Source organism: Corvus brachyrhynchos, unplaced genomic scaffold (genome assembly GCF_000691975.1).
Source record: "Corvus brachyrhynchos isolate BGI_N302 unplaced genomic scaffold, ASM69197v1 scaffold146, whole genome shotgun sequence".
NCBI lineage: Eukaryota > Metazoa > Chordata > Aves > Passeriformes > Corvidae > Corvus > Corvus brachyrhynchos.
Genome location: NW_008238960.1, coordinates 1,123,832 through 1,139,096, shown reverse-complemented (window position 1 = coordinate 1,139,096; position 15,265 = coordinate 1,123,832). Strand labels below are relative to the sequence as shown.

The 15,265-nt window shown below is 42.0% G+C and overlaps 2 protein-coding genes across 5 annotated transcripts; both read left to right on the top strand.

The window, feature by feature from the left end:
* Positions 1-6: 6 nt before the first annotated feature.
* LOC103618688 (probable 2-ketogluconate reductase) lies at positions 7-7,349 on the top strand. 3 transcript variants are annotated; one of them, XM_017738643.1, is made up of 7 exons: positions 7-93; positions 624-865; positions 2,968-3,352; positions 4,607-4,778; positions 5,611-5,789; positions 6,519-6,615; positions 6,994-7,349. In XM_017738643.1, the coding sequence occupies exons 2-7, from the start codon at positions 671-673 to the stop codon at positions 7,148-7,150; spliced, it is 1,185 nt and encodes a 394-aa protein (XP_017594132.1). In that variant the 5' UTR covers positions 7-93; positions 624-670; the 3' UTR covers positions 7,151-7,349. The 3 variants fall into 3 exon arrangements, with proteins under 3 accessions (XP_017594132.1, XP_008635341.1, XP_017594133.1); XM_008637119.2 differs by lacking the exon at positions 624-865; XM_017738644.1 differs by lacking the exon at positions 6,519-6,615 and having other exon boundaries at positions 6,994-7,084.
* Positions 7,350-7,459: 110 nt separating this feature from the next.
* On the top strand, positions 7,460-13,674 carry LOC103618700 (probable 2-ketogluconate reductase). 2 transcript variants are annotated; one of them, XM_017738645.1, is made up of 6 exons: positions 7,460-8,609; positions 8,913-9,297; positions 9,790-9,961; positions 11,957-12,135; positions 12,344-12,440; positions 13,287-13,674. In XM_017738645.1, the coding sequence occupies exons 2-6, from the start codon at positions 8,916-8,918 to the stop codon at positions 13,441-13,443; spliced, it is 987 nt and encodes a 328-aa protein (XP_017594134.1). In that variant the 5' UTR covers positions 7,460-8,609; positions 8,913-8,915; the 3' UTR covers positions 13,444-13,674. The 2 variants fall into 2 exon arrangements, with proteins under 2 accessions (XP_017594134.1, XP_017594135.1); XM_017738646.1 differs by having other exon boundaries at positions 12,344-12,474; positions 13,287-13,416.
* The last annotated feature ends 1,591 nt before the right edge of the window (positions 13,675-15,265 follow it).

Sequence of the window (15,265 nt, the reverse complement as noted above, 5' to 3'; positions counted from 1 at the left end):
GTGTGCCCAGAGCAGGATCTGTGCGCTCCCGGCCCCCCAGCTGCCGCCGGATCGAGCTGTGAGGGGCACGTCGCTAGAAAGAAACCAGCCCTGGTTAGTGCTTTGGTTGTTCTTCGGGTAATCAGTCTTCTTCTTTAGAAGAAGTTAGTGGGGGGAATTTATCCTGGGTAACGCAGGCTGTTAACTTTAGTTGAAAACTGAGCTAGGAAAAATTACATAGGTTTGTTTTGCTGTGATTTGGGTAAGTCCAAAGTGATACAGCAGTGCCAGCCAACAAATCTGCAAGTAGGGAATGAGTCAGGCTCCACAGATGAAATAAGGCCAGCTTCAATTAGCACTGAAGTTAATACTTAAATGTAGTCCTTCTTATTTGCCCCATTGTCTCAATCTAAGTAATATTTGCAAAGTTTTCTGTGCAATGCCAAGACCAGAACTTAGTACACTTACTTTATATCAATGAGTTATATATGATTATGACTGTTGACCTACATGGTAGCATCTAGTCTTATGTAAATACAAAAGGAGTAGAGACAACTTTAAAAAAAACCAAACAAAAACAACAACAACTTTGTGATCTTGCAGATGATACTAGTCCAAAACCAAAATTGTCATATCCTTGACAGGTGTTACATTTAGCACACTGGACAAGACATCTGATAACTGAATAATTATGTTCAGGAGCAAAGCATTCAGTCTGTTGAAACTGGTTCCCTTGGTGTCTGGCCAATCAAATTTGGCTTACAGATTTATTCATCAAGTTATTGCTTCTCATGGACATCGCTGTCACAGAAGTGTGATTTACAAACAGAGGTACAGGACACACCCATGTAGTGCTGGAAGACGAACAATAAATGCTGAGACAAAGGTTGGTATGTGGAGAGCCCCCTTCCTTCTGCAAGGTTCCTTTAAGTGTTTTTAGTTTCCTGCTATCAGTGTGATTTTTTAAGATTGTACCTGGGACGAGCAGAACACCAGTTCTTGAACACAGTGCTGCAGGCAAAGAATGGGTCGTGTGCGCATCAAACACAGCTGGAATGGTGGCAGGCTCAGCATGCCTGCACTCATGAAAAGATCCATCACATGCCACTAGCCTGTTTCTAGTGCACCAGCTGGTTTGTTTATAGCTAGAGGCTTCCTCATGGGTCACCTTTCTGCTTGCAAAGGGTAGGACGTGCTTCCAAAATGAAAGTGTGGCTCTGCCCATTATGGGTGGTGTATTGTAATGGGGGAGGAGGTGGTGATGAAAGCAAATGGAGTAATACAGTGCTGCCTCGCTGGCATCTGCCAGTCACTTGGTCATGTCTGGTGCCCAGTTTTCCCTGCTTAACAGCATAAGGTTTAGCTGTCATCCAGGATTATCACTACTTAAGCTGGACAACGCCATTACAATATGACATCAACTCCTCCTTTTTTCTATGCATCATTCATTCTGGAACACAGATCTAGTTTATCCTAGTGATGTTGTGTGATACTCTTAAGAAATGCAGACTATACCTGGGGAAATTTGCACAGTTTTCACAACCCTATGGGGCTGGCAACTCCACCTAGCAAAAAATTAGATGAGATGTGTACAAAAACATGGTCTTCCTTTGCAATTTGGTTTCACCACTCATCTCATTGCTTTGTTTGCTGCTGTTGAGAACCAGATAGTATTATCAGAGACATTGTGGTGAACTGCAGATGTGTCCTAGTATGGAGGCTCCTTCAAGCCCATGTACAGCAGCCAACTGAAACTGAGGCAGAAATGCACATCAAGGCCAGGATAAAGCAGCGGCACTGGTGTTGAGATTGTAAGCATTTAATAGATGCAGTTGGGATAAGTCTGAGTTTGCTCAGAACAAGGGTAAATATGGTTCACAAAAACTTCCAATCTACATTGGCACCTTTTTGTTACAGGTTTGAGTTCTGGTTACTCACAGAAGGCTTTTGTGAGAGGAGTGAAGCAGCAGGACACCTCTGGCCAGCACTGTGTGCCCATAATAAATCAGCATACTGCTGTGGAAAATTGTTCTGATTCAGTTAGCACAACATCAGGTTTCTGGACACAAGTCTAGAACATATGATGGGATGGAGACCAAAAGTCAGTGGAGCACAGCAAAAAGAATTGTAGGAAATTAGGCACACCTATTAAGATATGCAGCAAATCTTCAACTACCATTTTTGCCAATAAGAGGTTAAATTAAGTGTTTGGTTATCTGTGGAGCCCCTATCTTATTGCAGGGCCCAGTGCATTTGCAGGAGTGTTATAGAGAGGACTGGGCTCAAAACTCAGGGCAGAGGAAAGTTCTAGCATGAAGGACTGTGTTGTCAATGGTACCACCTCTAGTGCTCTTCCTCACTGGTTCATATAGGCACGGGTGTGCTAAATTTTGCATGAGGTAAGTTCAGGTACAGATCTGAATGTTTAAAACACTGAAGGCAAGCAGTCTAACAGCTATCCAAAGGTGGCCGTTCATTGTGCAAATTTGTTAGACCTCAACCATCCCTGGCAGAAATTTGTCGGACCCATCTGGGCCTCAGTGCCACCCTACACTGCCTGTGGCTTCACCAACCATAACCAACAGGCAAGAAACTGAGTAAATTTCTAGTGGCCTCTGTTTCATAGTAGTGCTTGTAGAAAGGCATCGGTGAGTAAGCTACCAGAAAAGCTACTAAAGTTATATTAATATTGATTCAGGACTAAAGTGAAACTCTTTAAGAAGAACACCTTGTAGAACTGGATTTTGATAGAAGAGTATGGATATTCCTCGGTGTTATAGTCTAAATCAGCACTTGGTAAAAGTGCTTGGAAGTTGTGTGATGTACCACACTAGTACCAAGTGACCGTGGATTAAAAGCACTATTGAGTTCCATCAGTTTCCTGATTTACATGTGTGAATTTAAATGGTAACTTCTAAAGGAACGTCATTGCTCCTTTCAGGGTGTTCTCCTAAATAAAGGAGTATTTTTTCTATTCCCCTGTCACAGGTCATGGCAGAAGAAGAGTTGCCGGGTGTTTTGATTCTGGATATAGGAGGAACTCATGGTGTGCTAGAAAACCTTGCAGCACTTTTGAAGAAACACTTTCACCTTATCACCATGAAGGAATTTCTTGGAAACAAAGAAGAAATGAGCAAAAAAATCCAATCTGTTTTTGTGTTTGAGTGCAGGCCAGCTATTGACCGTGAGCTTCTAGAAAGCCTGCCTAATTTAAAGGTAATTGGAAACTCTGGGGTTGGAGTGGATCACTTAGACTTGAAAATGATCTCGAGCTTTGGTGTAAAAGTGACCAACACCCCACACGCCGTGGCAGACCCGACAGCAGACATAGGAATGGCCTTGATGCTGGCCTCTGCCAGAAGATTAGTCGAAGGTAATGTTCTAAATTTTCCTGGTCCTACTACTTCTTCTTAGCTACTTCCTTGGCATATCTCACTTTTTCTGTGATAGAAAGATGAATGATATGTCTGAATCAACATTTGGGATGCTCTTACAGGGAAAACTTTTCAGAGGCCTTAATTTTCAGAGGCATCTACTTTTCCTATGTCCCACTTCTTTTTAGAGCAACAGTGACAAGAGTGAGGCTTTTGTCTAAATTATGCACTTGAAAGTCTTGTGATATCCTGTTTGGAATAATGCCTGGGGCTTAATTCTTCTCTGGCTGTTCACTGGGGGGGTTGTTTATAGCTGTAAAAACTGAATACAAAGTGCATCCAAACTGAATGTCACCATTTTCCATTTCCCCTTGAAAGAAGCATTAGGAGCTACAGGATGATACAAAGTATTAGTGGCCACATCTCCAACTCCAGAGCAGTAATTAGTACAAATTCTTCTTTTTCCTGCCTCTGTGATGAGTTTGTCTAAACCAATGGATTGTATTTCCTGAAGAGCATCAGCATTATTTTTGAAATAGATGATAATCCTTTTGACAAAGCTATTTCAAACTGTACCACCAGCATTAGTTTGTGTCCCTAAAAGCAGGTTCTTTCCCCACATCCTTGCTATGCAATGCCTTTCTGGGGAAGGAAGGTGTCAGTAGAGATTATCACAAGAAGCTGCCTCTGGCTTTAGGGACTCATGGTCTTGTCACTGCCGCTCCACCCCTGACCATGAAATAACATCTCTTTCCCCATGATGTTTTCTCACTATTGCATCTTATTGAACCAGAAGTTCTTGGTATAGAAGCTCACAGAGACCCCTTGCTGAGCTGGAATTTGAAACATTCCCCTTTACTCAAGCAGTGAGGCTGCTTTAGGTTGTGATTCAGGAGAGAAATGGTGAGGTTTACCCCAGCTAAAAGAAAGTGAAGTCAGTGCTTGCAGGGTGGTGTCAAAGAAGCCATTTTTGAACTTCCAAGAAAACACACCAGCTGTGGAAGAGCTAATTCCCCAAGGAGTCATTCCTTCCAGCACAGTACCCAGCCAGGATCCCTCTGTGTTACTGGCTTCAGGCCTCGGTGCAGGAATTGGCACCATCCAGGCCCTTCTGTAAACTAGTCAAAGTCAACAAAAGTGTTTTGTAAGGGGTGCTCCAGAGCCCCACTGCTGTGATGGTGAGAAACCTTTTCTTTCCCCCAAGCCTATGTTTATGGGTGATTTGTACCCATTCAGCATGTGTTTACACACAGGCTGCCAGATCGTGGTGTCGCCAGACACGAAGTACTTTGCTGTTGACTGGCTGGGAGTGGAAGTAACCAGAGCGACACTTGGGATCATTGGGATGGGCAGCATTGGATACAAAGTGGCTCAGAGAGCCAGAGCCTTCAACATGAGGATCCTGTACCATAACAGAAACCGCAGGTAAAGACATCTGGTTTCTGTGTTTAATTGTCCAGGGGACAGTAATGGAAGCCACAACTCTGCTCTGTCCCTGTCCTTCCTATGCACTTGTGGCAGTTGTAAGCAGTGTGACAAGCACCAGCGTGTCACCACTTCCTCACTTTGGCTTCCATCTGCTTCCCTCAGGAAGCAGTTCCCCCTCACCTCCTGCACTTGTCCTACCCTGGTTAGCCATTACCAGTTTGAAACAAGGGCCATGTAAGCATTCTGGAGATGTTGCCCAAGCAAACTAGGTCTTGTGCCCTCGTGGTGTCCCCTGTCCTGTCAGACTCCTCTTCAGGGTTCTGGCACCATCCCTGTTCTTCCCAGCCAGCCTCCTCAGCCTAGCCAGATCATTCACCACACAGGCACCCATGACAAAGGTCTTAATTTCTCATGGATTTGTAGTTCCCTTTCTTTCACACTTCACTTCCTCTTCATTTCTTTTCAACCACAAGTCCTAACTGGCATGTCAGGCAAGGAAAGACTTCACAGGAATTGGCATGGACACAGGAGAGAAGAGTGGGGTCTGACTACATCCCCAGTCTCCTAACCTGATATTGCCTGTGTGCTTTGCTTTCACACATACATCACTCCTCCAGTGTCCCACCACTCCTTTAGCCTCTTGTTCCCTGTAGCCCACATCCTTTCTGCATCCATTCCACCACCTGTGCCTATGAATGACTTACCCTTTACCTTGGCCTCAAACCTCTCAGTTTCTGTGCTGCTCTGGAACTCTTCTAGGGCTGATTGATTGTTAAACTCATTTTGAAATAGTTGTATCAATTTGGGGGTGTGTGCATTTTTCCTTCAGAAGGAAGGAGGAGGAAGAGGCTGTTGGTGCCCACTACTGTGCAAAGATGGAAGACTTGCTGCAGCAATCTGACTTTGTTATGTTGGTTGTGAACCTGACTCCTGAGACTCGCAAACTGATTGGGAAAAAGGAGCTGGGGCTGATGAAACCCACAGCTACTCTCATAAACATCAGCCGAGGTAGGAGGATCTGAAATCACTGTTTGTGGCTCCACACTTAAGGTTGTGTTTTGTCTCATTGTGTTGACATTCCCCTCTCCAACCTCAGTCTGTGATATCCCTCTGTTGTTTGAGTCATGAAGTAGCTGGCAGTCTACAAATGGGTGACTTATGTGGATCATATGCTGTCTTCAAAGGTCCTATGGAAATTAGGGATACTCAGTAGGTGGTTGGTTCTCTTTAGCCTTATCCTAGAGAAGTGGTTTTTAGTGGAAATAACTGAAAGGTTTATCATCAACAGGGAGAACGGGATGCAAGGGAAAACATTAACATTTGGAACAGCAATGTAGAAAGGAAGCCTCACATGGGATGACAGATCTGTTGGCACTGAAAAAGCGTATGAGAGAGATTATTGTTTCAGTTAACAAAGCAGGGATAAAAGAGTGGAAAGTCTGCAGAGACTAAATGATTTGTTTATAATAATACAGAAAGTGTCAAAAAAAGGAAAGGACCGAAACTGGTCTCATCCCAGGAAAAGCCTTATGCAGTGGACCATAATCATACTATAGTTAAAGATTAATAAATAAAATCTTTGGTTCGTTTGGCTAATGATTATTAGAAAGGCATTCTACTTTCTAACAAGATGAAGATCCTCTAATTTTTTCACTTGACCCTGGAGACCTTCCCCACCTCCTAGGTAAAAACATATTCATTAATTCATCAGGATATCAGGATTTCATTTCAATGCAGGTGCAGTTATTGATCAAGATGCATTGGTAGAAGCTCTCCAGAATAAGGTTATTAGGGCTGCAGCTCTGGACGTGACAGACCCTGAGCCTCTGCCAAGGTAAAGAAACTTGTTTCCCATTCTGTTAATCTGAAATGTTTTAAACTGTGTTCAAAGTGTGCTCATAATCTTGATCTCCAAGGGGAGATTAACTGTGTAAGGGCAAAACCTCAGCTTGTCTTGCACAATCATAAATAAATGACAAGTTATTCCCCTTCCCATATCTGTCGGTTCTTTGCCAGCCTGACTCATGGGCCAGGCCACAAGTGAGACTGATGGAGAGGAAGAAGAAATGCGTAAGCAAGCGTCCCACAGCTTTGTGCTTTGGTCTCAATGTGCCATTGCTATTTCCTGAGGTTCAGTTCTTCACAACTAGCATGGGATAGCAGCAGAGTAAGTTCCCTGTGTAATACATTGTGTTCTTTGTGTTTCTTCCAGAGATCATCCTTTATTGAACTTGAATAACATCATCATAACCCCGCACATTGGAACTGCAACAGTCCAAGCCATCCGTATGATGGCAGAAGAAGCAATAGCAAACATGCTGGCTGTTCTCAATGGCCAACCCATTCCAAGTGAAGTATTTCCCAAATGATGAGTGCCAGATGATCCACTAAATCTCCTGTGTATGGGACGGCACTATTTCTTACCACTGTTAAGCTAAAGAAAAGCAACTTGTTCCTGCACTGCTCATCATGGTGGTGCAAAACTGTCACCTTACTAGACTTGATCTGTTCTGTTAGTTACAATTCCGAAAAATAAAGTGAAATTAATAAAAGAGATTTGTTAAAAGATTTTAACTGAGTAGTTATGCATTTTGATACCTTCAGTCTATTTCGATGAGTACCCATCTTCTGCTCCCAGTTCTTGTTGCTACATAACAATAAGCAAGCGCACCAGGCAGTTTGTGTAACGCTCTCAAATCTGTTGAAGATGAATGGGCATTGATTCCCTGCAGAAATTTGACTGTATCCTGAAACACTTCTCAGCCAATATTGCAATATTCTATTTTTATATAAAAACACTGAAGAAATGTTCTTTGAAGTGATCATAGGCCTAAGGTTTCCTAATGTAAGAGCCCTGCTTCATCTACATGCTAAAGCAAAGGCCGTTGTTGAAAAAAATGTCTATTTTTCATGAGGGGATCTTTTGAAAACCAAAATAAATCCCAAGAGATTTGGTTCCCCCATGCAGAAAAAAATGATGCTTTTATCTTGACTGGCCATGAAAGAATGGTAGAATTACCATTGAAATCACATGGGTGAGGGCATAACATGAAGCAAAATTAGTGATCAGTCCTGACTTGCAGCCCGGAGCCAAGCTTTTTCTTACATTCTCTTTCCTATTAGCAATCAACAAATTCAGAAAATTCAGTGAAGTGGTTGTCACCTCCATAAAATCAGAAAGCTTTTCCATTATTTTGCAATATGGTCAGGCTCCCTGAAGGGATGGTAAAATGAAGGTCTAGTACAGGAAGTGTAGACATGTCGAGAGTTAGACATTCAGTTAGAAACAGTGAAATAATACTAACAAGGCAACAGAATTGCTACTGGATTGCTATTCTGAGAGCTTCAGCCATTGAACACTGTCCCCACAGCTCTTCCCAAAAGTGCTACAGAAAATCAAAGGTAGCTATAAATAGTCTGTCAAAAACCCCTAAAATAATTGTCAGTTCACAGACCCTCTTGGGACCAGATGGTCAGGGATTCTGGAAAAAAAAAAAACCCAAATAATTTAGAGTGCATATATCCTTGGAAAACACTTGCTAAGCATCTACTATTTAGTTATTTTGTTAGCTTAGGAAAAGGCTCTGCAGTCACTGGGGTCTCTTCAGGACAGGAGGCTGCAAAAATGTCTGCAATGAAGCATTTAAAAATTAACCTGGTAACTCAAAGTTCATGATGAAGCTATGCAATCTATTTTCATGAAGTAGATTTGGTCCAACATTTTTCTAAAGCACTTAGGATAATTTGTGATTTCAGGGTAGCAAAGGAGATTTATTGCGCTATTTACTGCAGACTGTTCATGGTCTGAAACTAAGTAATTACTGAGAAGTAAGTGTTGTGTTTTGAGCATGGTAGCAGTAATATGAAATCTTAGAGATCACAAAGGACAGAACTTGTTCAGACTGGTTATGTGAATACCTCTGTGTGTGTGTGTGGACACCTTGTGTATAATTGGTAGTATATTTAAAAGAGCTGCTTGCTTGTCTTGGTTTTCTTACTTTCCTATGTGGTTTATAAGATCTCTTGTCATAAATGTCATGAAACAGGACATGGCAGTGATTATTTTTGAAAATGTCTGGAAATAGTAATATGTCTTTCTCCTGACACTTTGTGTCTTTCTTCTTTGTGCAGATCATGGAAGGAGGAAAACTACCTTGGCTTTTGGTAAATGAAATTGGTGGCATACGTGGGATATTGCATAGCCATGTTCCATTCCTGAAGAAGCATTTCCACCTCATCACCATGAAGGAATTTCTTGAAGACAAAAAGGCTGTAGGTAAAAAGGTCCAAGCAATCTATTTGTGGTGGCACAAACCAGTAATTGACAAAGAGCTCCTCCAGAGCCTGCCAAACTTGAAAGTGATTGCGAATTCAGGAGTGGGGATGGATCACCTGGATCTGAAGCTTGTAGCTAGCTTTGGTGTGAAGATGGCTAATGCTCCACGTGCTGTTTCCAGCAGCACAGCAGATACTGGGATGGCTTTGCTGCTAGCATCTGCTAGAAGACTAGTGGAAGGTAACATCTCAATGTGGCTTCTAAAAATCATACAAGATTTACCTGCTATTAATTTGACTTTTCTTAGAGAAACTAGCAAGTTGTGATTTTTAAAGAAGTCACACTTTTCTTTTCAAGGAGAGTGGCAAATGTGAAGAGGAAACCCAATATCTAGTGTTGTTCTCCGTATGATATTTTCAAACTCTCCATTGTTATTAGCAATAATTATTTTGATTGTTGATGAGGAACAGGGCAGTATTTTCCTAACTCTAAAGCAGTAATAAACTTTTTGGAGAGATTACATCAAAAGGCTTTTTGTAATATGGTGAGAATAAATTGGATTATCATATATACATGTAACAGGGAAAGATGATACATTGGGGAGTTACCTTGGATAATACAAAATCATGTGTTTGTAACCATTAAAAGTGTGCTATAGTAGCACAAGTCCAGACTCTTTTGCCTTGTTCCTCTGTGTTGGACTCCATTCATATTTGTGTGGTTTTCTTGCAGTCCATAACATTTCCATTTCTTCAAGTACGGAGTACTGTGAAGCTGATATTCTGGGAGTTAAAGTTGCTGGAGCTACTCTGGGGATCATTGGCATGGGCAGCATTGGATATAAGGTTGCTCTGAGAGCCAAAGCATTTGAAATGAACATTTTGTACCACAACAGGACACGGAGGTAAAGATGTGTCTTGACCCTAGTTGCAGGAGAAACTCTTCCAGATAGTCAGTATTTTCTTTTCAAGGAATTATGTCAGAAATATAGCAAAAAATGAGGGAATAGGGCCTAGATTAAAACAAAAGAAAAAAAAAAAGAATGGTTGCCATAAATCAGTCCTGTAAAGAGTTACTCGGTGATTAAACACTTAGAAACTTAATTTAGGTTTTATATTAGAAATTTCAAGGTTTCCTGCAGAAAAATGAAAATCAAGCTTATACTTTTTTTATTCTTATAATATCATACTATAGTGACAACATAACTCTATTTGTTGTTCATTTTTTCTACATATTTTGAAGTTCAGGAGGGATATTATTGAAGCAGTGGCTGGAAATTAGGAAACATGTATTTGGCACAATATGATTGAGAGCTGTTCTTGAGAAAACCTTGTTTCTTCTCAAGCCAGTAGGAATTTTAGCAAGTATTTAACCGGGTTTCACCCTTTATTTCTAGTCCCTCCTAGCTTGTGTATCTGGGAATCTGAACCTTGTTAGACATTCAGCACAGGGGCTCTTCAATTTAAAGTGAGTAGGACCTCCATGTACAACTCATGTCCTTTGCAATCAGGCAAGGTGCAGATAATGAGCAGAATAAATATTTACTGCTATGAACTATGACCTATCCTGAGAGAACTTTACTCCTCTGTGACTGAAGGGAGAAGCTGCAGTGCTAGGATGTGGCTTTCCAGGCTTTTCTCCATAAGTAGACTGCAGATGGAGGGAGGGCCACTGCTTTAGCTAGCCCTAGGCAAATCACAAGGGTGAATGAGGCCAGAAATTTTTAGCCTGCTTGGCATTCTTGTTTCTTCAGAAAGACAGCTGAGCAAACTCACATTTAAAAGAAGTGCTCCTTAAGATCTTTCAAAATTTCTTCGCAAACCACAAAGAAAAGATTAAAAAGGAACTAATATCTTTACTCTTTTTTTATGTGTATCATCATTAACTCCCTCTGTTTAATATTTTTCAGTCTTTAAAGTAATATTTATGCAAGAGTGCTGTGATGAATGAGCAATGCACAGTGCAACAGAAATTAATTAAACCTACTTATTTTAAAGTACAGTAACACTTCCAGCTTGTGTGCTGAATCAAGAAGCACTCTGCATGCTGCAAAACTGCCTGCAGTTCCAATCTGATCTTTTTCCACTTACTCTCTGGTCACTGGCCTGAAAAAAAACCAGTGAAGTGCATTTGTTAGGAGACACATGGGTCAAAGTTACATTGAAGTTATTTTCTTAGTGTGACCTCTTTATTTCTAGGTTAGGGAGTAGCTAACTTAAAGCCCTTCTCTTGCAATCAGAAGCAGAAGATTGTACACATGATCCCCTATCATTGCTTCTTTATTTCCCAAAGTTCAGGCAGCTACATTTACAAAGAACATGAGAAATGGCAAGTATTCTTTTGCACTGTGAAAAGTTAAAACTAAAAATGTCTCTATTGTGGTAACTTTTTCTGCTGAACACTTTATTCTGTGAAAGTCCTGGGGCAGCCAGGAGACTGGCAAAGAGCTGCCTTGCTCTCATAAAAAAATTGCAGGCTTACTGGGAGTGCCAACAGGATGAGGACCACTGCCATGCCCAGAGCTTGCATGGGTGATTTCTGGTGAATACCATTCCTTTGGTTTGAGCACTGACTGCATCCTTTGAGGTGCACAGGGGATCCTGGAGAATGGACTGTGTGCTGCCATCTGCTTCAGTGCTCAGCCATAGTTCATTTGCAGACTTCATAAGAAGCCCTTGGGACCCTGCACTGGAATGGCTGAGAGGCAGGCATACAATCAATCCCGTGCTGTAGGGCTTGAAGCCTTCCAGAAGGATCTAAACACCCAGCTGAGAGTAAATTCACCTTTGTTCACCACCTGTTTGCTATATGGATGTGATAATCAGATCCTTTAGTTTGTATACTGGTGACATCATTGAAGAAAATGTTTCTATGACTGAAATGCTTTTTTCCCTACTAGGAAAGCTCAAGAGGAGCAAGCTGTCAGTGCCACTTACTGCAAAAGGATAGACAGCTTGCTCCAGCAGGCAGATTTTGTGATGGTGGTGGTGAGCCTGACACCTCAGACACACAAGCTGATTGGGAAAAGAGAGCTGGAGCTGATGAAACCCACAGCTACCCTCATTAACATCAGCCGAGGTACCATCCAGATGCATTGGCCAGCTTCACAGTGTGGTCTAGCTCCTGCTGTGTTCCACGCAGCACCGTGCTGCATCCAGCACAGCTGGTGTGCATGCCAAGGATGATCAGGCATGGCAGAAATTCCCCCCTATCCCCATCCCTTCTCTCTTCCCTCTCTGCTCTTTGCCTGCAAGGTGCACTCAGAGACACTCTTATTCCACACCAGGGGCAGTAGTTGACCAAGAGGCGCTGGTGGCAGCTCTGCAGACTGGTGTTATCGGGGCCGCAGCTTTGGATGTCACCTCCCCAGAGCCACTGCCCAGGTTTCCATCTCTGCTTTTTTCTCAGGAAGGATGGGTGAGCCCTGCTGAAGCCAGAGGCATCCCTGCAGCAGGCAGGAAGCTGGCCGAGGCAGCCCCCCTGCCCCTGGCATGAGTTTGGATAAAAGTGCCATGAATATGAATGGGAGACAGCCCAGATGTTGGGGCTGGTAACAGACCAAAGGGAAGCCCGGGAGCCAGAAAACAGCAGGAGGCAGGGAAAGCATTAAACCCAGTGCTTAGAATTACCCTATGAAGCTGCAGCAGCGCTTCACTTGCAAATTGCTTTAGTAGAAAGTACAGTTTGCCAATTTTAATGGGTGGAGGCTGCTTGAGGCCTAAGACCTGCTGCATGGCCCCGAGGTGTCCTTCTCCACAGGCTTCTTTCCACAATACAGGGCTGAAGTACCGCAAACCTCCTGGGCCCAGAGACTGCTTAGCTTCTGTAAAAAGACTGCTCTACCAGGATGGTGCCTTTTGGAGTTAACTGTGCTGGCTGCATTTTGGGTTGGGGGGAGTTTGGTCTAGTTGTGCCTGTGTGCAAATAACTACAGCTCAGACTATTGTGTAGGGTGAATGTGTCAGGAGGGTTTAATCCTCTCTTCTGACATAGTTCAAATTGCTGCCTCATGGCAGAAGTGTGTTTCTGGAGAAAAGAGCAGCTATGAAATCTTTGTATGTCCTATTACAGTCCAAAATTACTTCAATATAGGTGGTCAGGTTCTCTGGGTCTAAGTGGACTTGTAAAGTTGTATCAAATTAACTTTAAATAAAAAGCTCAAACAAAAGCTAAAGTAAAACTCCTGTTAGATGAACAACAGTAGTTAACTCTTTTTTCTTTTCTTCCAGAGATCATCCATTGTTAAAATTAAAGAACGTCATTATAACACCTCACCTCGGCACTAAAACAGACAAGGCCAGCTACATGATAACAGAGGAAGCAGTTGAAAACATATTAGCAGCCCTGAATGGTCTCCCCCTACCCAGTGAAGTTCTCCCTAGCTGATGTGTGAAAGAATATCACATGTCTTTTATTCTTCTCTTTCTCTCTCTTTTTATTCTTATCTTTCCCCTCCACATCAGCTCTAAAGGTCTTTTTAAAAGCAAGGATGTCCGTCCACCTCACTAAAGCTTGGAAGGAAACCGTTTGCCGCCACCCTCTCAGTTGTTGCTATACTTCTGTTGTCTAATCCAAGTCCAAAAGACAAATAAACCAACACACAAAGTGGCAGTGCTATGCCTTTTGTTATGTAGTGTGACTTTATGAATAGTATGATTATTTATCAGTAAAATTTATAGCAAAGTTACCATTAAGTGCAGGCAGGATTTTGCCTGGAGCCTTAAGAATCTTTACAGAGCCTTTGTCTTGCAGATGGTTGTCATGGGTGCTTGCCAAAATACACTTCCTCCCATCAGTTTAATGTATGATGCTGTTACCAACTCTTGAAGGTCCAGGAGACAAGACATTGCAGCTTTTCAGGTGTAGCAATTCTTGGCTGTCAAGAATTTCAAGACTGTCCCAGGTACCGCCTTGCTCTCTGAGGTACAGGTGCCCAGTACACCTTTCATTGTGACCTGTATAACCTTGAAAAAATAAGTTAAATTTATTTAAAAATAAAAGGCTAAGCAATAAATTACAGATCTGAAAAACAAGGTTACAATAAAATAGAAAAGAGAAAAAAAAAACCCTTTACTTAGATCAATATCCTAAAACTGCAAAAAACACACAAGGTTTTTGCACATGCAAACTTTTCTTGAGAGGTGAAAAAGCAAACAAAATAGGATACAGTACTTCACTTCTACTTAAACAATTGTACATGTTTGGCATTTGCTTGGAGTTTTACTGCTACTTCTGCAGATATTTCAAGAATCTGGGCTGATTAGTTTCAGAAGTGCTCCCTGCCAGTGGGGTGCTTTAGAGGGGAAAACACAGCTGCCTGTCAGTCACTGGAGTGATGAGTTGATTCACACACAATACCTTCAATCTCATGATTACTGAAAGTGGATCAAAAATGCAGTGGCCACATGAGAGGAGAGATGATCCGTTATAGTTCACTCCATTGATTCAGGTTTTTTGAAACATTTTGATGTGCAAAAAGTACACAATCTGGAATAAAGTGCTGCTGCAGAGGTCTACTGGGAAAGGTGGCCTTACCCACAGCAACCAGATGGGCAAGCAATAACACTTTATGATGGTTTATAGTCACTGAAAACAAATGCATCAGTTGGTTTGGCCTTGCCTGAAACAACAAGCTCATGAATACAGATTTCCTGCCTCAGCTTTTTTGTCCTACAAGTCCTGCTCACATATGATACTGTTTTATAAAACATAATGCAGACATAGGAGATGTATGTCTTTATCCAGCTTCATGCTTAAGCTAGTCTGTACAACCCACCTGGGAAATGTATACATTACATTATACAAAAGTCTCTTAGGGTAACGCAGTACTTCAAAAGCCTAATCCTAAGAAACAACTATTATGCAAGCATCTTACTAACACTGCAGGCATCAGCTCACCCTGCAGGATTACATGGGCACCAATGGCAGTATTTAATGGTGGGAATGAAGTCCACAGATTGTGTAATACTTCTCTCTATATACCCACAGACCTTACTCATTTCAGAGTGCTCTGTACAATGCTGGTTTATCAGATCCCTTTCTATAAGCAAAAACTTGCACACAGCAATGATGTACACACAATGTAATTCAGTTTAACACACTATAGTCTACAAACTAAATCTACTTAAAACATGACAGTGCACTGGTACAATTGACAACTGTCACATACAGTGCAATACAGATATATCTTCTGTAGAGATGTATCAGC

Excerpts from the sequence above, each read along its gene's own strand:
- LOC103618688 (XM_017738643.1), top strand. The coding sequence starts at position 671 with ATGTTCAGGAGCAAAGCATTCAGTCTGTTGAAACTGGTTCCCTTGGTG. Across the intron at positions 5,790-6,518 it reads TCTCATAAACATCAGCCGAG|GTGCAGTTATTGATCAAGAT; the intron begins GTAGGAGGATCT and ends ATTTCAATGCAG. Across the intron at positions 6,616-6,993 it reads GACCCTGAGCCTCTGCCAAG|AGATCATCCTTTATTGAACT; the intron begins GTAAAGAAACTT and ends TGTTTCTTCCAG.
- LOC103618700 (XM_017738645.1), top strand. The coding sequence starts at position 8,916 with ATGGAAGGAGGAAAACTACCTTGGCTTTTGGTAAATGAAATTGGTGGC. Across the intron at positions 9,962-11,956 it reads TACCACAACAGGACACGGAG|GAAAGCTCAAGAGGAGCAAG; the intron begins GTAAAGATGTGT and ends TTTCCCTACTAG. Across the intron at positions 12,136-12,343 it reads CCTCATTAACATCAGCCGAG|GGGCAGTAGTTGACCAAGAG; the intron begins GTACCATCCAGA and ends ATTCCACACCAG.